The sequence below is a fragment of the Saccopteryx bilineata genome, chromosome 2 (genome assembly GCF_036850765.1).
Source record: "Saccopteryx bilineata isolate mSacBil1 chromosome 2, mSacBil1_pri_phased_curated, whole genome shotgun sequence".
Lineage (NCBI taxonomy): Eukaryota > Metazoa > Chordata > Mammalia > Chiroptera > Emballonuridae > Saccopteryx > Saccopteryx bilineata.
In genome coordinates this window covers 33,878,708-33,903,944 of record NC_089491.1, presented here as the reverse complement: position 1 = coordinate 33,903,944, position 25,237 = coordinate 33,878,708, and the positions used below count along the sequence as shown (strand labels likewise).

The following is a 25,237-nucleotide window of genomic DNA, read 5'->3' as shown; positions in this document are numbered from 1 at the left end:
GCTCTGCCCATCTGGGGCGTTGCTCTGTTGCAACCAGGGCCATTCTAGCGCCTGAGGCAGAGGCCATGGAGCCATCCTCAGCGTCCGGGCCAACTTTGATCCAATGGAGCCTTGGCTGCTGGAGGGGAAGAGAGAGACAGAGAGGAAGGAAAGGGAGAGTGGTAGAGAAGCAAATGGGTGCTTCTCCTGTGTGCCCTGGCCAGGAATCGAAGCCGGGACTCCTGCATGCCAGGCCAACGCTCTACCACTGAGCCAACCGGCTAGGGCCTGAGTTGGGTTTTTATTGTATACATACACCTAAGGAGAAAACATGATCTATTGGGCTCAGAAAGACCTCGATTCAAATCCCAGATCTTCTACTAACTACATGTGTGTGTGACCCCTTCAGCAAGTCGTATCATCACACTGAGCCTCAGTTTCCCTTTCTGCTAAGTGGGAACACCAGTCTCTATTTGTAGGGTTGTTATAAGCAATGGAAAAAATGGATAGAACATATGTGCCCGGTATATATTTATCCCCCTCATTGTTTCTTAACAGACTATCTATTTTTAGGGTCCCCCAGGCCCCCCAGGCCCACCTGGCTTACCTGGGACCCCAGGAAAGCCAGGAACTGATGTTTTCATGGGACAGCCTGGGTCTCCCGGAAAGGATGGAGTGGCCGGTGAACCCGGGCCCCAGGTGAGCCCCTGAAGTTGTCTGTCCTCTCTGTGGCCACAGGTCTTCCTGAGCTGGGGCGGGGTGTGCTGATCATAGGCCCTACTGTCTATGCTTACAGCCCCGAGGGAGCAGCTAGCTAATGTTTGTAAACAAAAATCCTCAGCCAAGTCATTGCTAAGACTCATAAGAAGCAGCAGCCAAGAAAAACCTCTTCCTACACATTGTTTTGCTGCTTTATCTTAGTCAGTACTGGAAATGCAGACTCACGTGGAATCTTGGAATCATAGGACGTCAGTGCCAGGCCTGGGGTGGGAGTCCCTCAGAGGCCATCTTGTCCAACCCTGCCCCTGACTCCCCCACAGAAGAGAAACCTTGACCTCGCCCACAGGGCTCTGCCTCTGCTGGCCCAGGACGGACACTCTGCCATGGACCTGGTACAAGGCTCTGGACTCACCAGCCTCACCTGCTCGGTCCTCCCAGCCTTGACTGGCCTCCTTTTGCAGGAAAAGTTGGTGTTTAATTCTTATCAAGGGTGTTGTGGGCTGATTGTCACTGTTGCTCTCCAGGGCCCCGAGGGACAGCCTGGACCTGATGGAGCCTCTGGCCTTCCCGGGATGAAAGGAGAGAAGGTAAGAGGAAGGTGGGAGAATTCCAACATGTGAGCCACCAGGCCCACACTGCCCCGCCCTGACCTCTCGGTCTGACCTTGCCTCTTCTATGAATGACCTTCTCTAAGCACCTCCTGGTCCTCCCGGCTGATGTCTCCATCTGGGGCTCTTTATGCCGAACCTGAACTCAACATCTTCCCTGCCCACTCCTGTGTGTCCCCAGCTTCGGCGAATAGCGCTGCCATCTACCCCGTCCACCTGGGCTCGGAGGGAGCCTGCTCTAACTCCTCCTTCCTCCCCCTCTCCTGCCATGATCTGTGAGTTACCAAGACTGGCCAATCTGACATCCACGTTTCTTTCTCACTTCTCTGTCCGCCCTGGTCTGACAGTCATCTCCTTACCCACACTGTGGCATCGGGCTCCTCACTGGTGCCCCGCGTTCTCACCCGCAATCCAGCCTCCACCCACCTGCCCAGGCCACTTCCTACAGCAGGTTCTCATCAGTCACTGCCCTCTCCGAGGAGAAATATCAGTGTGTCCCTGCTGCCTCCATGACAGAACCCTAACTATGTGCAGACCCTCAAGGCCCTTCCGCACCTGCCTTCCTAGCTCCCACTCCCACAGAGACCTCGCGTGGCCCACCGGCCCTTCTGGAAGGCTCTGGGCAGGCTCTTCCTCCACAGCCTCCTGGCCTCTGCACACGGTTGTCACCGTCTCAGATTTCCTTCCCTCTTCCCATTCTCCAAGGCCCTATTCAGCCATGTCCTCTGGGAAGGTCTCCCAGATTCCTTCCTAGCAGAAAGCACCCCTCCTTCTCCCACTTCCCATTAGCACAGTATTTATTCCACTGGGACCCCGCTTAGCCAGTGACACCAAAGCTGTAAGCTCACCTGTCTGCTCCCGCCCCCACCTTGACAAACAGAGCACCAGTGTTGTCTGTGACTCCTTACAGCCTAGCGCAGGCCTCTGTCGGCCTGTGATGAATGAAAGCGGCTTCTTTCAGGCGCCGGTCTAATCTTCCATTCCCAGAGTCTTGCATGGCTCCACTCTCTTCATTCTCTGTAAACCTGTTTTGTCTCCTGTTTGTAAACCCTCCTACCTCTCACCCCACCCCAGTGGCACTGGGGGGGGGGGCGGGTTTCCTGCCCCTCCAGGGTTCCCAGCCTGAGTGATGAGGTAAGCCACATCCCGTAAAGGAAGACAGTAAAGATAAGGTCAGCCTCCTGGGGAATCAGTCTTGAGTTTCACTGGGGTTGGAAGAGGGTGGGTCCCTCTCAGCTGGGGTGGGGAGCAGGGACTTCTGTATACCCTACCTGGATGAAGTGGTGGGAAATTCCTAGTTACCATGTCCCCACTGAACTGAATTTCCGTTTCTGTCAGCTTTCAAGTGTGTTTATTTTGAATGAAACAGTAACTGGAATTTCGCAGAATGCTCATTTCTCAGAAAAAAGAAGAAACAGTTGTCAAGCTTTTATAGAACTCATTTTACATGTAGCAAGTATTTCATAAGAAATTTACTTTTGCAGGAAACATCACAGACCTATACTCATCTCCCCTGTTCCTACCAGCTTCCCCCCATCTGCCCCCACACACTTGTCTGGTACTTAAAAATACCCACGCCCATATCCGCACACAAATGCCCGCGCAGGCGCCCACTGCAGCTGTTCAGAGGCGCGGGCGTGCGCGGAGCAGCAGGCTTGCCTGAAATAATTGTTGAAGGCAAATCATATCTTTCCCCCCTGAAGTTTGTGGTGAGTCCTAATTTGTCATGCTATGTATATATAGGATGCTTTCTGGGGGAGGAAAAGCAGAAGGAAACTCTAGGACTTGTGAAAATTTGCATCTGGAGAGCTGGCTCAAGGGGTACCTTGCACATGACATTTACCTAAAAAATAAACAAAACAAAACAAAAACCCAAAGGTAAACCAAGGAGCATGGTCAGGATGCGAAATAATAAAATTGTGCTAAAGAAAATGAACAATCTCAGGGATACAGCACAAGATCCAACGATACCTTTGACCCTTGACTCCCCTCCACAGTACCCGTCCTTCAGCTCGCATGCTTCCAGGGACGAGGGACTTATTTCCTGTGCAGAAAGCACCTTCTGTGGACCTCTGTTCTCACTTGCAGGGCATATAGACTGGTGTAGGCAGTTGTCTGAAGTGGTTTTTTTCTCCCAAAGAATAAGGTCTAGTTTATTGAGCTGGAAGAAAATATTGTTATATATAATTATTCTTTTCAAATGTGGGGTTGTTACCAAAATGTGGATGGTCATTAAGAGTTTATCAGATAGATAATTCTACGTTGAGTTCCATGATAGGAGTATTCCTCAATTTATTTTCCCTAAATTATGATGAGCAACTAATTCGGTGATCTCCAGCTCATGAAGGAATGGGTGAGGAATAGCCGGCTTTCTCAGCTACAGAATGCTCCTAGAAAGAAGGCTGAAGGCCTTGCTGGGGGTGGACCTCTGGAAAGTTCCTGGAAAGTTCCTTTCTGCTTTTTTGCACTGCAGATTCTGCCGTCCGGGTCTTCGGCATAGACCCAGGATTAACAGTGTCATTCTTTTCCTCCTTTCATAATCTGATTCATTTATTGTCTTCTTCAGTCTCAAAAGGTACTAGGGCATTCTGGTAGAAAAGAATTGGCGCTTGGAAGTTTTCTTCAGTGCCCAGAATCGCTGAGGAACGTTAAGCTCCTAGTTACTGGCTTTGAGTAATCTCGCTGAGCTGCTGAAATGTCATTGTTTGCATTGTAAAGCCAGTTTCAGTCTTTTCCATGATATGTAAGAGAAATGCAAATAAATCATTACCATTTCTTTTCCAAGTAATCCCAACTTGGCTTCCAGCTGCTCTCCAAATCTTGTGCAATAGGGAGCAGAGCCCTGTTTCCAAACCTGAGTAGGGAGCTGCTCTGAACTAGGGCCCAGTCCTGGGGTTAGAGCTTGTAACAACTTATATCAGTTAAACACTCCACTGTTGGCCCAAATTCTCAATCTGTATCCTACTTCATTACCAGATAGGTTTGATACAAAATCCTGATTCTATAGGCTTCCATAAAACTAAACTACAGTCACTTATAATTGTAAAATATTGAAGTTGTGGTCGAACAAAGACCCTTAGTGAAACCAATAGTTAAGTTGTATTGTCTCAGAAACCACAACAGGAAAAAAAAAAATCCATGTATTTATTAGTTTTTCTTTTATGTTTTGTATGATGAAGTCTAATAATGTCCTTAGCAAATCCAGTTACCTCCATGAGCTGAAATTTCTAATGAATTCTAGACCATGATTTTGCAATATGCGGCACTCCTTTCCGTGCCTGGTTCTTTCACAATGTGTCTGTTGTATAACTGATCCCGCCATCCTTCCTCATCACAACTAAACTTACAGGTGCGCTGGTTGGAATTCCAAGATAGTGCATAGCCTCGCTGCACAATTCTGTCACTAAGGAATGAAGTACAGCTCTACCATCACCCTATGAGGAGGGTGCGGTCTTTGCTGACCCTTTTAATCTGGGCTCCCACTTTTCACTCTATCTGTTCATGTAAATTCCAATAAAAAGAGCCCTTCCCTCCATCCCCAAGCAGATCTGCTCAAATTCCAAAATGGTGGCCACCAAATCTGTGAGCCAGTAGAATGGGCCCAAATATGGTCTCTTCACACATGGGATCTCTGTAACCTGATTCTTTTGCCAGTTCTCTTTTCAGGTGTGTCTCTTCTGTTTTTCAGCCCTCCTGTCGAGTTCTTTCTTCCAATTATATGTGTTTTTATTTCTAGGATCTCTACTTGATGGTTTTCCACAACCACTGTTCTTACTTCGTAATAATTGGCCCTTGTTTCATGACTGTGATACTTACCCTCCCTGTTGTCCCTGAGAATATATATTGTGCATACAAAGTACTGATTGGATTGTGTTCATAACTGTCTGCTCAAGCGTACATGCCGTTGTTGCCTGTCTTTCACAGTGTTGCCTTCCTGCAGATGTGTGATGTTTCTTGCTTATGTGTTTGCTTTCAAAACTGGAGTCCCCCTTTGGTCTGTTTTCTGCATGTGTTTTAACAGATTGTTGGGGAGTTGGGCCGTAGCTACTTCTGGGACTCCCAGGTTTCAGAAAAGGGATGGGAGGAGTAGGGTGGCCATCAGGCAGGCACTTCAACAGCTGATCTTATGAGTTTGGGGTACCCCTAGGCCTCCCAGGGTTCCCTATCCCCTGGGGCTCTGTCCTATCCTTTTGCTCCAGGAAGTAACTCTTATTGTTCTAGTACGAGCCATGGAGTGGGATGTGAGCAGAGATAAAGAGGGTTCTATGGCTGTGGCCCACTCCCCAATTTCAGCCTGTCTCCCCGCCAGCCACAGCCTTCCCCTGGCTTCTACCACCACTTTGCCCGGTGCTTTTCTCCCCTGGTTTCCTTCCCTGACTAAAGCCTCTGGCTTCAGCTTCCCACCTGTTTTCCCTCAGATGGTCTTCATTGTTTCAGGTTCAACATGACTCTTCTGGAACTCTCAACTCAGTCATTTCTATGGAAAGGGAATCTAGCCCAGGAAAATGGTGCTGGGAGAAGGGCACAGACTCAGGTGGCAGGGACAAGCAGTCAGGTGTCAGGGCCATCTGTGTGGCCCTGCAATGGCTGGCTCCTTCTCTTGAGGCTGATTTTGAGGTCTCCTCAGTGATTGTCCAGCCAGGAGCCCCAGTCACAGTCCCCTGAGGTAGGACAGTGTCTCCTGTGGCTGACTCTTCCCGACCACCAGCCCTTCTTGGTACTCCCCTCTGCCCAGAGCTCATATCTGACTCCTTTCTGTGGGAGCCACACTGAACCACCCCCAGAAACCTGTCCTGTGCCCCCTGGGGGGTGGACGTGCAGCCTACTTTAATGGAGCCCCTCAAGCCCATTTTGCAGCTACCCGGAAGAGACAGTCATTATTCTCTATGTCTTCAAAGTCTGGTGAATACATATCAAGTTCCTGAAGCCCCTTCCTTTGGCTTCAAATACAGGAAGTGCCCCTCTCCTTCCATCATGGGAGGGGTGGGGAAAGGGGCTGCCCGGTATGCTGACAACTCTCCAAGGGAATTCTTCCTCTACCGCCTTTCCGTGCTTAATCTTCAACGTATCCTTTTTACTCTCGAGGTAGGCGATGAGCTAATACTTGAAAAATGGGTTTCACAAGCTTTCCGCGTGACTTGCCCACCAAACTGACATCTCTTGTAATGCACTCAGCTTTGAGACATCAGCCAAAACCCAGACAGGAAGAGTCCCATTTAAATATTCTGTTACTTAAGAAGCCATGGTTCCACATTTTCTTCTGAACATACCTAATGAGATCTATATTAACTGGTCCTTTTCCGTTTGTTTTTCAGGGAGCAAGAGGGCCTAATGGCTCAGTTGGTGAAAAGGTAAAAAGCAAAAGAAAAGCTTTTTCCTCCTTCCTCCCCTTTCCGCAGTTTTACTGTATTTGGACTATTGGGTGGGGGCATTGGTCGTATCAGTGTGTAGAGCAGAGAGAAACACACCTCAGAGGAGCAGCTCAGGGAAGGCAGGACAGCTGGAGAGGGAGCGGAGAGAGGAACCTGCAATGTTTTCTCCTTCCTCACCCCTCCAACACGTGCTCAAACGAGTGTCTCGACCTATCGGGTGCAACGTCAGTTAGCCGGACAGCTGTTTCTGTACCATTAAGAAAAACCTATCGGCGTATTCATCAGTCTAATTAAGCTCAAAGAATGATTTTTCTGACTCAGGGTGTGCGTTGTTCTTTCTGTGAGTGAACCCATGGCTGGGTAGTCAGCCTCTCCTCTTCTCTACAGGGTGACCCTGGAAACAGAGGCTTACCAGGACCCCCAGGAAAAAATGGACAAGTTGGCACTCCTGGGATCATGGGACCCCCAGGGCCTCCTGGACCCCCAGGCCCCCCAGGCCCTGGATGTGCAATGGGACTTGAATTTGAGGTACTTTTGCCCTTTCTGTGGTTGAAGAGCAATGTGCCCCAAGGATCACTAGGAAGACCAGTAACCGGAGCGCCAGTCTGAGGGCAGGGGCTGTGCTGATTCCCACCAAGCTCAGCTCCCCAAGCCCACCTGGAGCAGGAAGATGTTCAGGACTCTGGAATTCTCATTCCTTTTCCTTCCCCAGGATACTGAAGGCTCTGGAAGCACTCGACTACTGCACGAACCCACAAAGTCTGGGCCAGGGGCTTCCGGTGTAGGTTGACTTTTGAAACCTTCATTTTGAGGGGTTGTCACGCTGTCACGCTGCAGGGGGGAGACTGTGCAGGGCCACCTGGCTCTGCTGCTCTCAGCAGTTCACCCTCTCTGTGCCTCCAGCTCCCCTGTGCACTGGGGGGGGGGGGGTGAGGCGCCCTGGCCAGAGTGTTTGTTTGAGGAGCAGGACAGGAGTTGCACAAAGCATCCTGTGGGAAGCTTGCAGATCATCCTTCTCTCTCTCTGCCATCTGGCATCCCTGCTTCATTGCCTCCTTCTTGCTGCCCCATTCACTACTCACACTCGGACACATTTCGGAGCCCCTGTTCCTGACAGGTGCCCCACCCCGCTGCCTCTAGCCCCTGGGAGGTCCGAGGTGTGTTGTGCATCTTCTGCTACAATACTTGCTGTTAAGAGGACCAACCCTTGGGACCTCATTATCGTTTTCACGTGGGACCCAGAGCTGAGCACTCAGTTCAGGGAGCCTGTCCTTGCAGAGGGCAGAGCACAACCCTCTCCGTGACTGAATAGGAAAACTTCCCCACCCCCCAAATGCAAAGATTTGGGGTCAAGAGGACACTCACCCAGTACTGGGAGAGGACCCTCGGCCCCCTCGCTGTCTGTGGGGTATTCCTTTTGACTCTGAGAGGGGACAAAACCCATGTGGGAGTGTATGGAGAGATGGCAAAATCCAAGGGTGGATAGAAAGGGAGCAAAGTGAATAGAAAGACACCGAAGAGACTTGTTTCTCTGTTTTGGCAGGGTCTCAAAGGAGAAAAAGGAGACCCGGGACTCAAGGTGAGGTCACAGATCTGAGCTGGGGTGTGAGGACTGTTGGGCGCAGTTCTGGGAGCGTTATCCGTGTACAATGAGTTGTTTCTCTGCTCTCACTGTTGTATCCAGGGCGACAGAGGGATGGATGGAGCCAGCACTGTGGGACCCCCTGGGCCCACGGGGCCACCAGGCCGCATTGAGATCTTGTCTAGTGTGAGTATCATCCAGGTCAGAACGTGGCTGTTTATTTTCTGCCTTTGCTAAAGGGGAGAGAAGATTGTCCACAACTTCAGGGCCATCAGGCCTGCTCGTTATGCAGGGGCACACAGCTGGCCTCTGGCATCGGAGTTTCCACCTGCCAGCACCACCCGCCTGTGTGTTTTCACCCTGGCGCCGCTATTCTCTCATATGGTGCTTCCAGAATACGCCCTGCAGGTTGGCGGCACTTGCAGTCCCGAGAAGGGCTGTAACAGAGAAGCAAAGGAACATAAATGGGGACACAAGGGAGGAAAGATGGTTTCAGATATGATAACTCAAAGAAGACTTTCTAGAGGAATTGTCTTTGAGCAGGGATTTGAAAGCTAAGAATGATCTCACCACGTAAGCATGGAGGGTGGGACACCCAGAGTTCAGGTGGTGGGGGCTCTCTGAGGCCAAACACGGACTAGAAGAACGTGGTGTGTCCAAGGCATGGGGAGCCAGCGGGCGCAGGAGCGAGCAGAGAGTGATGGGAATTTGTCGGGAAGACTGGGATGTGGGCTGGGACCAGATCATGGTCCACTTAATATTAGGACATCACATTTCTGAAAAACCGTGGCTCTTCTGAGAGAAATGATGTTGTATGGTAGATGACAGAAAGTTAAAACATCCTAAATAATTAGAAATAAGATGACTAGAGTAAAATAATATTATATATGTATATGATTAAAAATATGAAGTGCAGGTAAGGATGTGATGAAACAGATCATCTCACATGCTTTGGTGGGAATGTAAATTGTATGACCCCTTTTAGACAGCTCTTTGGCAATCCATTAAAACTAAAAATGTCTCTACCCCCAAATTCCATGTGGGAAGATTTTTATGCTATAGGATTGAGTGGAAAAAAAAAACTGGGTGAAGAATAATACATACAGCTTGATGTCATTTATTTAAAATAACTACATGGAAATACAGCATAGGGGATGCAGTCAATAGCATTGTAATAACTATGTCTGGTGTCGGATACTAGACTTATTGGAGTGATTACTTTGTAGGGTATGTAAATGTCTAATCACTATTTGTAGACCTGAAACTAACATAATATTGTATGCCAACTGTAATTGAAAGATTAAAAATTAAAAATAAAATAACTACATGGACATATACATGCTGCCCCCCCCACACACACACACCAACATTATAAGCTTTCTGTGGAGACATGTATAACTGATTGACAGAGGAAAGTGATAAGGCAGCTCCAAGCTGTTTTGTAAGCAGTGGGAGGGATGGCTGTGCTGGCAGTGGGCTTAAGTGTTATTAGTCTGCCGGGTTCTGCCATGCTGGCTGACTTTAATTAAAGCCTTAGTGCCAGGAACGCGGTGGAACATGACCCTCTGTCTCGTTATCGGATTTTTCTCTTTTTAGTCTTTGATGAACATCACCCATGGACTCATGAACCTCTCGGACATTCCTGAGCTCATCGGGCCTCCGGTGTGTATCCACAGCTGTCCCAGAATGGGGTTCCTATCCAGGTGCCCCTGTTAAAATTAGGTCGGGTTGGTTTGCAATCCTTTTAGCTGCTGGAGCACAGAGCTAGACCATATCAAAGTAGAGTGGAAAGAGAATTTTGCATTTCTGAGAAGGTGCTATCACATTAATTGGATCATGCAGGGAATTTTTTTTTCCAACGCAGTGGATGCTTCCAGTCCCATGGATCAGAAATGTGTGCATTGGTCATCAGAGAATCATAAGTATTAAACCCATTGACGTCAGTGCAGTGCTTTTGTTTATGTGATCTCAGTTCACAGAACGGTGAGAGCCTAGAGAGACCTATCCTTGTGCTAACGGGCACGCTGGCACATGAGGGGGGAACATGACTTGCTTCAGTCTTTCTAGCCCCAATTTAGACATCAGAAGCACACACACAAAGAAGCGACATTATTTCTGTAAGTTCACAGTGGCCCAATAGGACTTCAGAGGGAGGAAGCTTCTTCCCGCAGACCTTGCAGTAAATCCCATTGCATCTTCCAGCATCTGCTCCTGCCAGCGGTAGAGAGAGGGAGGAGCTCTAGCCATAGCCACCTTAGGTGGGGTTCAGCCCTATCCCTGCTCCACACCACTCTGCGCCTCCGATAACACCTCACCAGTTTGAGGGGCAGCTCGTAAGAGCTTGTGGATGTGAAACTGCTTTGCAAACTGTGGCACTCTGTGTAAGCTGTGCAATCCAGATGTCTGCTGAGGCCACTCACTCCTTTAGTCCCCGGTAAGGTTGGCCTGAACCCCCACCATTCAGTGCCCTGCTCAGAGCTTTGCAAATATCTGGGAGGTTCTTCTAGACCCGGTTTCTTCTGCTGAGTGACCTCCGTTGGCACGTAATTGCACTGTCTCTTCTGTCATATCCAGTGGGGTCCCATTCCTTGATATCTATTAAAATCATCCAAAATACCCCAATAAGCAATCCCTAAAGCTAACCATCTAACAAGCAAGTTGGTTGACAGAGGGTCTTGGTTTTCCCCAAACTCTCGGAGGTTTAGGGTTGATATTAAAGCAAAACACAGCCTAAAATTGAAGATTTGGCATCTGCATTCTGTGAGTTCCTGGCCCCTGTCTGCCTGCACTGCCGTGCCCCCACCCCGAGAGCCCCCTTCCTCCCCACCCCCTGCCTCGCCAGCAAATCCAGGCCCTCAAGGGGCCCCTTCATCTGTAGTGGGGATCAGGATTTTCCTACTCAGAGGCTGTCCCTCCCTGGAGGACTGAGGTCCTAGCCAGCGCCCTCATGCTTTTCCACCTTGCTAAGTATACAGTCTGTTGATGTACACAGGATGTTGCCATGTGGCTGTGTGTGTGTGTGTGTTCTGCCAAACTCATGTGCCTTTAATAGGTATGTGGGTATCTGAGCTGGCAGGAAGAAGAGTCCTGTCCCCACATAGAATAAACCACAAACTCTCTGTGTCCCAGGTCCTTTAAAATTCTCACTCCAACCTGAGGAAAACACCTGAGTCTCACCCACATGCCCCCACTTCTACCCTCACACCCTCCAGAACACACTTTGGCCTCATTCCTCATAGTTTAGGAACCTGTTTTCTACAAACATTTGTTGAAGTCAAGCTATGCGTCCATCGCCCCCAGACGTTTCAGACACAGTGATTTCACAGAGGAGGCGGCAGCCGCGTGCGTGCAGGCAGTTCTGGCTCTTGCTGGCGTGCAGGCTCTGGCGCCTGTGTGCAGTCTCTGGCTCTGCCACCGACCAGCTGTGTGACTGCACGGTTTTGTCCTCTCCTGGGCCTCAGCATTCCCTTCTCAAAATGGATTGTGAGCCCCACTGTGTGGAAACATGCTTCAGCCTTCGGCAGGTGCCAGGAAGGGTGACCCCTGAGGTGCAGCGTGCCTGCTGGCTCAGGAAATGTCGCTCCTAAACCACCTGCTTTGTCTTTGTTGTGTCACAGGGCCCGGAGGGCATGCCTGGGCTGCCAGGGTTTCCAGTAAGTACCATAGTAGCCACCTTTCCTCTGTGCTCCATGGCTGTGCTCATTCTGTTCCTTCCTCCTGGAACACTGTTCTCCATCTGCATGACCAAGCTCTAGCACCATCTTCATGTAACCTTTCCTCGTTGCCCCCCACATGGAGTGACTCTTCCCCACAGAGCTGGAGTGTTCAGTCCCACAGGGCTTTATTTCCACCTCTGCTGTGCTCTCTTTCTGCCTTAAGTAACAGTTATTTATGTCCTTGTCTTTTTTCCTCAAATGTACTGTGACCAACTTGTGGAAGGTTGGATCTTACTCATCTCTCTCTACCCCAGGGCCAGCCAGTGGTTGGCTACCAATGACTGGGAGTGGATAAGTCAAGCATGTCAAGTTGATATAGTAGATAAAGTTCCTATAGAGAGAGGATGGTGGCAGTGGAGGCTGGGGGAAGCAGAAGCACCAACTAGACTTCCAATAATTAATAGACTGTGTGCCCACCCTGGGGCTTCCACTGTGGCAGGTAACAGTGCATTTTCATGTAGAAAGGGCTCTAATGGGTATCTCGCCTTTAACCCAGAAGACAAGACAGGGACTTGCAAAACACCAAATAGCGATAGTGTTGAAATGCCTTTTAGGGCAGATATCTGGCTATGTGAATCATTGTCACAGTAACTGTCTGCTGGAGTTGAGAAAAGGTCGCCTTGGACTGGGTGTGAAGAATTTGGCTCTGCAAAAGGGTAGACAGGCATTTTTGCAGGAAGAATGGCATGAAGAGAAGTGCAGAGGCAGCAGGGAGAACAGAGAGGATAAAGGGAAAGCTCCCTTCTTGTGGGTGGTGGGGAACAGAAGATGAGATGCTGAAACTGGCTGGGCTGGGTTTGGGTATCAAGCCAAGGATATCTAGATACCGTCCCACAGATAGTGAGGAGCAGAGCAGGGGTGGGAAATGGAAGGTGAGTGGTGGCAGAAGGCCAGCTACAGGATGGCCTGGAGGACCCATGGGGAGACAAAGGCAACAGGACCAGGCTGTTTCCATAGTGCCCATTGGAGGAAACCAGAGCGCAAAGAGACATGGGGCCTTCAGGCCTCCTAATGCTCAGCACTCTCTTCTTTCCACCAGACCACAATTTCTAGGCCACTTAAAATCAGGAAAATATCAATATTATGACTACTTGTGTCTTTCACCTACCAGGATAATGGCACTCTCTATTCTACTTTTTAAGAAAGTACTTTCATTTGGATAAAGCACTTCAGTCTTAGCAAACACTAAAATATCCTCCCTCCCCCCCCCCATGATTCCTTCTAGGGCCCCAGAGGACCAAAAGGTGACACAGGCGTGCCTGGATTTCCAGGACTAAAAGGAGAACAGGTAAGAGGGGACCAGATAGCTGTAAGGGGTCAGGCTCCAGAATTTACTAAATGTTTCAGATTGGCTGAAAGTAGCTATTCACTATCTTTTTAATTTAAGATATAATTCATAGACCATCCCTTTAGATTATAGAACTCATTGGTTTTTTTAGTATCTTCACAAGGTTGTACAACCATCACCACCACCTAATTCCAGGACTGTTTTTATTTTGCCCCAAAGAACTGCCTATCTATTAGCAGTCACTCTGCATTTGTTAACTTTCACCATCTCAAGGTTCCTAGGGTGAAGGTGGGCTGTGGGTGGAGAAACTGGTTTCCATCCTAGTTTGGGAAAAGGACTCAACCAATACTCCCTTGACTGCTGTTTCCCCCTGCGCTGTGCTTCGGCTAACTGCCTGCTGGGCACCCCCGTGATAGCGTGTGTTCCTAAGGGCAGACCTCAGCCAGCCCTGTTTCTGTAGCTCCAGTCCTTAGCACAGGTCCTGCTAAACAAACGGCACTCAGAAGATTTGTTGGATCAAAGAATGGCAGTCTTGGTCCAGAATCTTGGAAATAAATATTTGGTATGCAGAGCATGTCCTGGGAACTTGCAGAGCACTGAACTGACCTTTGTACCCTGCACATGTGCCTCTTGGGATTAACTTCCCACTTGGTGTTTATCGGTAAGGAGAAGTGACATCCATGAACAGATTGCAGAGCTGCTGGAGTGGATGCATTTATTCATCCACCCATTTATGGACTCATCCATCTTACATCCATCCCCCACGTGTACCAGCCAGATTCCTGTGCTCAGCACTAAGGATACAGTAATAGGATAAGAGGAATGGACTGCAAAGGGCCAACAGAAAGTGTGGTTCCTGCTGTGATGGAAGTCTGTGCAAAGCCAGTTGTGCAAAGCCAATGGGAGCCTCTCTGAGCCTGCCTTGGGGAGTCAAGGAGGGTGGGGTGTATCAAAGATGAAGGAATGTTAGCAAGTATTAGGCTTTTCTCTTTCTTCCCTCCCCCCACCATTCCACACTAGCCCCAAGGAGGAGGCTCCGGTGTCTGTTGGACCACAGTTCCCAGCGGCGGAGAGTTTGGTGTGCAGGGAAAAGGGACCAAAGTTTAACACCACATGGCATGAGTCTTGGGGTATTTTAGCTTTCAGGGGCCTGTGGGGATGGATGGGTCCAGGGCAGCTCTGGCTTAGGAGGGGCCTGGTCAAGCAAGAGTGGCTCTTGTAGCAAACACTCTGTGTCTACATGATGAGGTCAGATGGATTTGAGGGACCCTTGTGCCATCCCCTCCCCCTGTCCCCACCACCTTGAGAACTGGGTTGGTCACCCAGGCAGTTCTGCTCCAGACCTAACAGAAAACTCGCTTTCTCCTGCTCTGCCTCTAATGCTTTTGTACCTGCTCCTTCTTGCTGCTGGCGTGCTCAGGACTGCCTTTCCTCACCAGCGGAGTGGTAAGATCCTAATCTCAGGTCTGGGCTTAGTGGGGTGGAGAGGAGAAGCTGCTCTGCTTGCTTTGTCTGCTTCTGGCCCCACTGAAGGGAGACTTGAACAGGGTCCAGCCCAGCTCCCCAAGGGCCAGTATGGAAGTCTGGGGCCAAAGCCTCAGAGTGATATAGGACATTCCTCTATGTGGCCTTTTCTCAGGGCACTTATCTTCTTGGAAGCCTTCTGGTTTAGTAGATGGCTCTACTGCAGACAGGATCCTGTGTTTCTGTTCTGTCATCTCCCCTGGTCCCCATGTCCCCTGGTCCCCAACAACTGAGAAACTTTGCCTGCTCAAGTGTGCACAGGAGGCTGGAGTTTGGAGGCCAAGTTCCTTGTAGAGACACAGAACCCTCTGTTGAGAGAAACTTCTAGTGTTTATACCTTCATCTCTTTCCCAATTTCAGGTGTTTTAACAAGAATAAAGATTCTTGGGAGGGACAGATCTTGAGTCAAGTTGTTAGGAAAGCAAGTCACCAAATATATTAGGAGCCAGAGGTTCCCGGAGGGGTGCTGTGCAGCAAGAGGTGGCAGGGACCTCGTTGGGCTGGTTCCTGCAGAGTGAGGATGTCAGATTGTCTACAGTGGGAACCCCGGGGGGGCTGGCAGGACCCCAGCCTGTGCCGGTGCGTGGAGGGAACAGCACAGAGAACGTCCAGTCCCTCAGGAGGCAATGGCAGTACTTCAGTCATGGTCACGTCTGAGCCAAGCAGCGAGGTTTGAGGTGTGGGCTGAAGGCAACAGAAACCATGGCAGTGGGACTGAGAGGTCTTGGGGAGCCTCTGGCTAAGTGGCGAGGAGGAGCCCACTTCACTGAAAGGTTCTCTGCATTGCAGGGTGAGAAGGGAGAGCCGGGCGCCATTCTGACGGGGGACGTTCCTCTGGAAAGGCTGAGGGGGGAGAAGGTAATTATGTCACCAGACCCCGAAGGCACCCAGCCTCTTCGGTATCCCGTCTCTCTTTCTGTTACAAACCGTGTTCCCCTGAGTGATGAGTTCGTGTCTCTGTTTTTTAGGGTGAACCTGGAATGCATGGAGCCCCGGGGCCGATGGTAAGCCGGAGTGTTTGTCACCTGGGTCTGGACTGGGGTTGGAAGCACTTCGTCTACTGTAGTTCAGTTACACTGAGTTGTCCCACTTGTGGAGATTAAAAAAAAGTTATGTGTCAAAATGTGTGTCAGGGTAGGCTAATTAGAATTAAATAAAAATCTCAGTGGCTTAACACAATAGGAACTGGTTGTTCCTAGTTGGGTGTGTCCCCTCCAGGGATCCAGGGTGCTTACAGCCTGTGACTCTACCATCTTATGAATTCAGGGTCACGCTGGCATCTTCCAGCCAGTAGGCCAAGGTTGAAGGGGGACAAGAGATCGTGGAAAATGATGAACATCACTTCTGGTACATTCTGCTGTCCAGAACTCAGATGCCTGGGTGGGCAGAGCCTCAGAAATGTGGTTTAGCTGTGTGTCCGGGAAGGAGGGGAGAACTGGATGGCAGTGAACACTCATGGTTGTATCCCAGGTCTCGCCAGCTAAAGACTGCCACTGCCCAGGGAACCCCAGAAAGTCACTTCGGGCTTTGTGGTTTCTGGACGTGGATCTGCTGCTCATTTGCTGTGAGGTCTTGAGCTAATCCTCCTCTCTCTGGGCTTCTGTTTCCTACCTGGAAAAGAGGGTACTGAGTTAGCACTAGACTAGCCTTACTTCTTCAGGAACCTGTAACCCTTCTAGGCTGCCAAACAGTTTTAAAGCTACCAGGTCTCCTCAGGATGAACCCTAAGCTTTCCTGTCATGTGTTTCTCCCCCCAAAACAAAGAAAACCGAGGTGGAGAACATCCACTATGCGTCAGACACTGTATTGATACTTCACACAGCTCATTCATTTCATCCTCACCACCCTCACAGGTGAATCTCCGAATACCCATTTTACAGACCAAGAAACCAAGGTCAAAGAGGCTAAGTGACTTGCCCACTGTCACACAGCTTGTCAGTGGCACCATGGGGATTTGAGCCCAGTCAGTCAGAGTCTGCGTCCAGGTTTTTCCCGCCATACCCCGCTACCTCCAGCAAGCACCTCCATTCTTCTGAAACATTTTAGGCTGGAGAACTGCACACAGTTTGTTTGGCTGAAGCTGGATTGCAGGCCTGGGGAGAAAGGACCTCACATTTCTCCAACAGACACATGTCCCTGATGAATGGCCCGTAACATCCCAAGTGCATTCCTTCGCAAGACCTTCTGAAGCCATTGGTCCTTTAAGTCAGGCAGAATGGCTGCCTTGGAGAGGGATAGCTGAGGGCTAAGGCAGGTTGGAGGAGTCTTGTGTTACTGGTTAAACACTTACTGTAACTAATATTCAGTTCCGTGGGAAACACCAGTAGTTAACCATGTTGGCCACAGTCGGCTGTCAATGGCCATGGAAGTTGTCCCCACCACAGTGCCGCTGTACACAGCTTACCAAGCCCTGACAGCAAGTGAGCACCTTCTTCTAATTGGCATGAAGGTGCCTGCAGGCCAGCTCTGGCCCTTATGACTAGTGCAGCTCATAATTCCCTTACAAACTCACTACAGCCCTGCTACTTATGGCTCTGGATCCGTATCCACTGGGGACTGATTAGAAATGCAGAGCTTAAGACCCCACCCCAGACTCGCCGGATCTGCACTTTGACAAGATCCCAGGTGACACCAGTGCACAGTGATGTTTGAGAAGCTCTGCACTAGAACATACCACCTAGTCGCCTGTGTCCTGTTAATTCTCTGTCCTTGCTTTTCTTTCCTTAAGAATAATATGAGCTGAGTACTTGACACCCAGGGCCTATTTCAACTCAGTCTTTAATTGCCATTTTCAGGGACATGACTATCTATGTTAATAGCAACAGGAAGAAGGGACCCAGGTTTAAGCCTCTCATTCCCGTGTGAAACAGGGCAGATGGCTATAGGAATGGGAAAGTATGGCCTGGAGGTGGACCTTGTTCTGGGAAGAGGTGATGTATTTCATGCATCTGGGATGCCAGAAGGCATGAGGATTCCTGAAGGAGGTTAGAACAGGGCAGTGGCTCCGAAAGTATTTGGACATTGAAAGCCAGCCCTGGAATGAACAGGGTCCAGAGGTCAGGGACTCATCTGGAGAACTGGGGTGCCCCGCCAAGACTCTGGTCCTTAACCACAGGTAGGAACAAAGCAGAAACCAGGTGTTGGAGCACATTATCAGGACGGCTGGCACAAGGGGCAAGGCAGGGTTGCATTATTCCAATGGGGGATATGGAAAGCCGTGGGACATAAGACGTAGTGCAGAGGTCCACGTTCTAAGCTGGCCAGCTTCTGGCTACCTGGGTTCTGTCATTAGCCTGACTGCCGGAGAGGGTTGGGCGCAGAGTCTGGGATGGGGTAGAGCTTACAGGAGCGTGTGGGGTGGTGAGGGGCTGAGCAAGGGTTCCAGCTGAGCACAGAGGCCGGGAGACAAGGAGGTTGGCAGGTGGATACTTCGTGCTTGCTGCTTACCCTCCTTCCTCCTGTCAGGTGTTCATTGTCACCCCTGCCACAATCCCCCATCTCCCTGACCCTTGAGTTTCTGTTCTTTTCTGACCTGGTTGATATTTGTTTTGCTTCTAGGGGCCCAAAGGACCTCCAGGACACAAAGGAGAATTTGGCTTCCCCGGACGACCTGTAGGTGTTGGTGTTCCCAGACTGGATGTGAGAGAGGACACATGGGTCAGGCTGGCCAGTGGAGTGGGTTTACTAAGGCGTCTTCTGTGGTTTTCAGGGTCGTCCAGGACTGAATGGCCTCAAGGGCACGAAAGGAGATCGAGGGGTCATGATGCCGGTGAGCTCCACAACCCCTGCCCCAGCCCCACACCAGCCTGGGGCCGGAGCCCCAAGGCCAGTGTCCAGGGGAGGGGGAGAGAGTACCGGCTCCAGTGAGTGAGACTTGTGGGCAGAAGGCTTTTCTTCTTCCTCTGCTGCCACTTCCAGATGTCCTCCAGCCCACTCTGTCCTCCAGCTCACTCTCAGGAGGTTCCTGCCACCAAAAGCCCCCTAGTGGAAGGGAGCATAAACTTCCTCTCCCACACTCCAGAGGGAAGGCAGGAGACCGCCCTGTGCGCATACTCAGGAAATCTGGTTCCAAATCCCAGGTCGTCTGACTAGGGTGATACCGCGACTTCCTCCACTACCCAATCCCTGGGACTTCACACACCACCAGGAGCTCAGTAAATGCTTATGAGTGAATAGCAAAGCTAGAGCACCTACTTAGGGAGCTTCGCAGGATGGCAGACACGGGGGGGGGGGGGGGGGGGGGGAGATCAGCAGGATCCAAGGTCTAGAATAAGGAAGCCAGTGTTTATTGAGCACCTACTGTGTGCCAGACACAGACGCAGTACAAAGTGCTTTTAAGGATAGTGTCTCAGTCTTGCTGTAACTCTCCTGAGAGACACTTGGAGGGGTCCTTGTTTTACACCCGAGGAAACTGGGGGTTATAGAAGTTAAACGATTCACTGAAGGTCACCAAGCTAAGATGCAAATGCAGGTCTAAACCCAATGCTGCTTCTGTTTGCACCACACTGTCTCTGCTTTGTATGTCCAGAAATCCCCAAAAGCCCTTTTCCTGAAGCATTGGGGAAAGGCTGCTCATTGGGGAAAGAAACTCAAGCCTGCTGGAGCTACTAGGCACAGCAGACGCTAATGCCTTCACTTAGGGTGATCGGTGCAGCTTCAGAGTGGGCTAGACTCCTCGTGCCTGCGGTCTGAGCCTCTCCCTCCTGTTGCAACATCCTGCTGGGGATCCAGGCTTAGAGGAGCAAACGTAGATGGTATTAGGCCACGCTGACCTGGCTTTGAAAATGACTCAGCTTCCTAGCAAGAGCTTTATATTTGTTTTTGCTTTTATCAGGCACTCTCCGAGGCACCGTATTTTGTGTGAAGGACCTTCTCCCACCCCAGCCTCACTTGCTGCTCCATACTAGGGATAGAGAGGTGGTAGACTCAGTGTTGGCTGAGCACTGCTCTTGGAGTCAGAATCTGGGTTTCAATCCCAGTTCTGCCATAAGTTGCTGTGTGGCCTTGAGCAGGTCACTTCCCCTCTCTGGGCCTCACTATCTCCATCTGTAAACCACAGATGATACTGGGTGCTCTGCTATCTTCCCCATGAGTTGTTGCAAAGGTCCAATAAGGTCACGTATGTAGGCGGGCTCTGTTGAAAGGACTGGCTTTCCCATGGGAGAAATTAGTTAGCATTAGGGGACTCTCCTTTCCTTCTGGTGTCCCCAAAACCTGGGGAAAGTATCCCGCAGCTGCCTCTGCACTCACAGTCACCTGAGCTCAAGAACGGCCTTTCTTTTCTCCCCTCAGGGCCCACCTGGCTTACCTGGTCCTCCAGGGCCCCCTGGACCACCCGGGGCTGTGGTTAACATCAAAGGAGTAAGTGGGGGAAGAGTGGGGGGAGAGACCTTTGTGGGGAAGTGGGCCCCATCTGACCTGAACCCCAGTCAGGTGTCCTGATGGCCTCACTTCTCTGTTCTCACTCCCCACAGACTGTCTTCCCCATCCCAGCCCGGCCGCACTGCAAAATGCCAGTAAGTAGCATCCAGCCACTGCTGTGAGGAGCTTTGGCCCAGAAAGCAACTCAGAGAAGACGATCAGTCTTTGTCTTCAGCTCTTTCTATCCATCAGCGTCCTTTCTGATGTCTTATATCACTTCCATATAGACCCTTAAATGACTAGAAGCTTCTAGAAAACAGACTGCAGTAACAAAACATGCTGGATCGTCTAAGGGTGCACAGGCTGACAGTGTTTCTTGTCACACAGTCACAAAGCCGTGTCTTTTGTTTTATCGTGACCACATTAGGTTCATGCTTGGCACCGTATAACAAGGGAAAACAGACACCTTAAAAATATAGATGAGAAAAAAAAAAAGCAATTCCAATCAGTGCTCTCTGGGAACTTCAGGCTCAGATCTCTAAACGACTACGTGCTGTGCTGTCCCCATTGTCACGTCACTGCACAGCACACGACCGGAGAGCAGGGTTCTCTTTCCTCCTTACAGTGAGGAGGCAAACTGTGGCTCAGACAAGCTCACTGACTTGTCCAGGTCACTGGAGCGACAGAGCTAGGCTACTACTTAGGTTCCCCTGACCGCCAGGCAGCAGGTACAGGCCCTGGAAGCCTGAGGGGTCAGACTTGTGACTGCTCACCCAGCTAGTCAGCGGCACTGTCCCTGAGTCCTCACCAGCATTAGGAGAATCCTGTTTCTGTGGGAAAAGCCCGGAAGGCTGGGCCTTCCCCTGTGCGTGAGCATCAGTCACAGGACTGGGCATAATCATTCTCTTGATCGTTCAACAGATAACTCCCTGAGTACTTACCCAATGCTGAGTATTCCACTAGGCCCTGGGGACACAAGGGTGAACTAGACAGAGGTGGCTTCTGTTCTCAGGAGCTTGCAAATGACAGTTTAGAAACATTCTCTAAAAATAATAAATTATTAAACATTTTTAAAAGATTCCTTAAAGTGGGTTGATAACTGATGGCTGTTGGGGGCGGTGAGGAGGCTTGGGTCAGAGGCTCTGAGGGATACAGTCTGGCTGTGCTTGCCTAGACACCTCACATCTAAACTTTGTGGCACCCCAGTCTGCAACGCAGGACCTGGGAATGCTGGCCCAGAAGTCAGAGGACAGGACCCACCTGTATAAGGTGACCAAGAGGCCTGCTGGCTCCCAGATCTGTATCAGTACAACAGCAACCCAGGGCATCCTTACACTGTCCTGAGGGGAAACATAAAGTGTCAGGGCTGGAGGGACTCTGCGGAGTGAGGGCTGCATCTCACCTCCCTCGTACAGAAGGGGTGACTGGCTGCAGCCCAGAGAGGCAAAGGCCCCCTCCAGGTCCCGCCACGAGTCAGCGCCCAAAGGGCCTCCTGAATAATATGGTTTCAGGCTTCTAAGGGACAGCATTTGACAACTTGAGTCTGCAGTTACCATGGCCTGGATTAGGACCTTTTGCAGTAACCCTGGCCTTCGGGGGACATGAGGTTACTTAAAAGAAGCCAAAGATGAGATTAGAGCATTTTTGCTGAGTTTTTTATTTCATGATGCTGGATCCATGGGTGCAGAGCCATCGACATTTCTTGACCGGTTCTCAAAGTGGACACATGGAAAAAAAATACTTCCTTTCCCATTCAGTGTTTTGCAAGCCCCTTTGAATTTCAGTGCCTTTCCAAACATCACAATTTACAGCGCATGCCTGGAGTGGGGGAACTTTATCAGGAAAGCTGCAAGGTATCAGCTTGGCGCTCTGCCTTCATCCTTAACCTAGAAATGTTTTGCCTGGAAGATTCCCGTTCCCTCCCCCATCTCCTCTGGTGACCTCTGAGCAGCTTGTGACCCTCCACCCAAAGCGCAGGGGAATCCTGGCGCCAGAGGGATCATTCTCTTTCCACTTATCAACTGGGGAAAAGGTGAAGGTAGACTGAAAAATATGGCTGCTGGCGGCTCTGTTTTACTAAGTAAAGAAATACAAGAATCTGGGAAGGAATATTATGTAGAACAGCTTGGACTCCAGACCCCTGGCACTTAATGTGGAGTCCAGAATAGCCCTCCCAATCTAATGATAACCACCCTCCCTTGCTAATTACCACTGCCATCAGTTTCTCTTCATTATGGTCATCCCTGGCCATACCCAGTAGTGAAACTAATGACAGCCCAGCTTCACGGCTGGATACATCACTTGCCCTAATGCTTGACCTCTCATATGAATCAATTCTAACTGATAAGAAAGGAGCCCAGAAATACTCATGGTTGGCTGAACCAACATTTATTGCCTTAAGCTTTGGGCTTCCCCTTTGCAGAGTTGTTTGGCCAGGAGGTCTGAGTTAGTCCATCCCAGACCAGCTTTCTGATAAGCACCCCCAGATGAAGGTGTGCCATTCCTGTGCTGGGGAGCTCAGGGATTTTGAGGACCCCCAGAGACAAAGGAAAGCCTGACTCCATGACCGCCAGGACAGGGGACAGTGGCTACCCGTGCACCCAAATGCCAGGAAGGGGTTTACAGTGTATGACCTTGCCTTTCTGTGTCTCCAGGTTGGGACCGCGCATCCTGGGAATTCAGAACTCATCACCTTTCACGGTACACGCTCCCTTCTTCACATTGTTTCCCTGGGATATTTCCAGACCCTCCTGTCTCTGCTGGGGAGGTTTCTATTTACCAATGGCATAGACTAGGTCAGGCATGGCCAACAGTTTTTGCCCCCGGGCCAGATTAGAAAGAAAACTTTTTTCACTGGCCGAACAAAATATTAAAATTAAAAAATGTTAAATACAAAAACGATTCATTTAAGTAAACAAAATTTTATTATGTAATTTGTTTATGAATAAATGTGAGTGAAAAAATATATATAATATTATTTTAATCAAAATATATTTTAATAAAAAATATAATTACATACCATATAAATATCTAAACTGTATCGCAATCAATGGAAACAATATTTAATTAATAGAATGAGCTTGAAGGGGTTATATCGCAAATAAAACAATTATTTTGTTTTACAAACAGCCTGGACACGTTTTCAGTTATCAGCTGCAGCTATTGTCTATGCTACAATGCCCCTTGATTCAGCACATTTGGCAAACTCCGCCTAGAAGAATGTGGGTTTCACATCGCCGCTAAACGTCAAACAGTTCATATTGAGTACAGACAAGTACAAAAGTTGTAAATCTTTATAATGGAATTTTTTTTAAAAGTAAAGAAGTATTGTGAATTCATTCGACCAATTATTGGAAGTTAACCCTAGATTAGTCACAGATGGAATTCTTTTCCACATGTCACTATCTTCTTAAATATCTCGATTTCCAATAGTCAAAGACGCTTCCGCTTCTAGTAGCTGAGATTTTAAAGTAGCGGAGAATATTAAAAATTTAATCGTGGGCCGCATAAACTCATTATGCCAGCCGGATCCGGCCTGCGGGCCGTATGTTGGCTGTGCCTGGACTAGGTGGTCAGGAAGACCCGCTCCACGTGTTAGGAGGCGGGCTCACAGCCGAGCACAGGCTGCGGGACTGGGCACTTCTGTTTGCTTTTGTCACCCATCTGTCTATTCTACACATCTTGGCTGAGCTTCCTAGTTGGCAAGAAGCACTCCATTTGTCTATTCGTTAGTTTGTTCGTAAAGCAACCACTGACTGATACCTTCTCCTTGCTTAGTGCTGTCCCCTGTGAATTCTCTACAGTTCCTGCCACCCAGGCACTTAGGCTCTGTTATGTGAAAGTATTTTAAAAACCACTGTAATGCAACATACCAAGAGCTAGTGCAGAGCACAGCCAGGGCTGCTCAGAAGGGCTTTGCTGCAGAGCATGCTCGGACCAGCAGTGTCTTCATCTCCAGGAAGCTCGTTAGACTTGCAGAAGCCTCTGCAGGCCTGACCGCAGACCTGCTGAACCCGAAGCTGCGTTCTGGCGAGCTCCCTGCTGAGGTGCATGCACACAGAGTGTGAGGAGCCCTGGCTCTGAGCATTTGATTGGTAATGTCAGCAAGTTCGAGTTCTGTAGGAGCTTACCTTCCACACATCAGAGCGGGGGAAGGGCCAGGAAATGGAGCATGCAGGCGGGCGCTCACTCTGGTCCTCTGTCCTCACGCATCCTCTGTCCCTCTTCTGATTGAGAAGTCTGCACACTTGCAGTTTAAACAGGTGAAGGCCTTTTTTTTCTTTCTTTCCAATACCACCTTCTGGCTGGGCTCTGTCACCCTAGCTGGCCAGGTGGTAGTTTCCCTGATGATATCTGGCCCCATGGGTTTTCTGTCACTGTGGTTACAAAGTTCAGGCTATTTTCAGACTCCATGCTCAGATCCAGTTCAAGGCTTTCCCCTCCTCCTGCTCTGGGTGGGCGTTGGGAAGGAGGGGCCGGCATGGATTTGCTCTCTCAGATCCCCAGTGGTGTCCCTTCCTGACGGGGTTCCTCTGGGAGGTGGGGGGGAGCAGACCTTTCTGGATTCTGGCCCCGGTGCCCCAGGTATCCTCCTGCTTGCTTCTGTGCCTGCTCCTTCAGAGGACCAGCCATGTGGGTGGTAGTCTCACTGACCCGTCTCTGGGCTGCACCACGGTCTCCCTGTGGGTGGCGGAGACCTCGAGAGCCCCGCCCTCCAGATCCTGGCTTCCGCTGCTCTCCCAGGTCAGTGGGGCCCAGCCAGGTGTGGCCGCATCTCCCACTGACCCCAGCTGGCGGTGCCATGCCTCTGGTACATTCCTCCCCCCACACTGGGAAGACTGAACCCCAACTTCATCTACACTCTGTGCCCCTGTCTCTAGCTCAAAAGCATTGGTCAGTTGATCTCTCTTGCCTCTGGGGAACCAGGAATTCAAAGATCTAGTGACCATGACCCATCAAGATGGGGGAAAGGATCGATTCTCCTAATGACTGAACTTCCAGAAAGAGTTCATGCCTCTCTCCATTATAAAGAGTAGGGGGAGGGGATGCCTATGATACCAGTTCTGCAGAGGGGGCTTCTCACAAGCC

The 25,237-nt window shown here is 50.0% G+C and overlaps 1 protein-coding gene across 1 annotated transcript in view; it reads left to right on the top strand.

Moving 5' to 3' along the window:
* The window catches only part of COL15A1 (collagen type XV alpha 1 chain), a 104,910-nt gene that overhangs the window by 61,987 nt on the left and 17,686 nt on the right, over positions 1–25,237 (top strand). Inside the window, exons 14-30 of the mRNA XM_066256660.1 lie at positions 553–678; positions 1,224–1,286; positions 6,623–6,658; positions 7,067–7,207; positions 7,392–7,460; positions 8,222–8,257; positions 8,363–8,446; positions 9,857–9,922; positions 11,878–11,913; positions 13,202–13,264; positions 15,578–15,646; positions 15,757–15,792; positions 18,347–18,400; positions 18,498–18,557; positions 20,081–20,149; positions 20,263–20,304; positions 22,804–22,849. Of these exons, the coding sequence (XP_066112757.1) occupies positions 553–678; positions 1,224–1,286; positions 6,623–6,658; positions 7,067–7,207; positions 7,392–7,460; positions 8,222–8,257; positions 8,363–8,446; positions 9,857–9,922; positions 11,878–11,913; positions 13,202–13,264; positions 15,578–15,646; positions 15,757–15,792; positions 18,347–18,400; positions 18,498–18,557; positions 20,081–20,149; positions 20,263–20,304; positions 22,804–22,849 (1,096 nt within the window). The remainder of the gene's footprint in view (positions 1–552; positions 679–1,223; positions 1,287–6,622; positions 6,659–7,066; positions 7,208–7,391; positions 7,461–8,221; positions 8,258–8,362; positions 8,447–9,856; positions 9,923–11,877; positions 11,914–13,201; positions 13,265–15,577; positions 15,647–15,756; positions 15,793–18,346; positions 18,401–18,497; positions 18,558–20,080; positions 20,150–20,262; positions 20,305–22,803; positions 22,850–25,237) is intronic.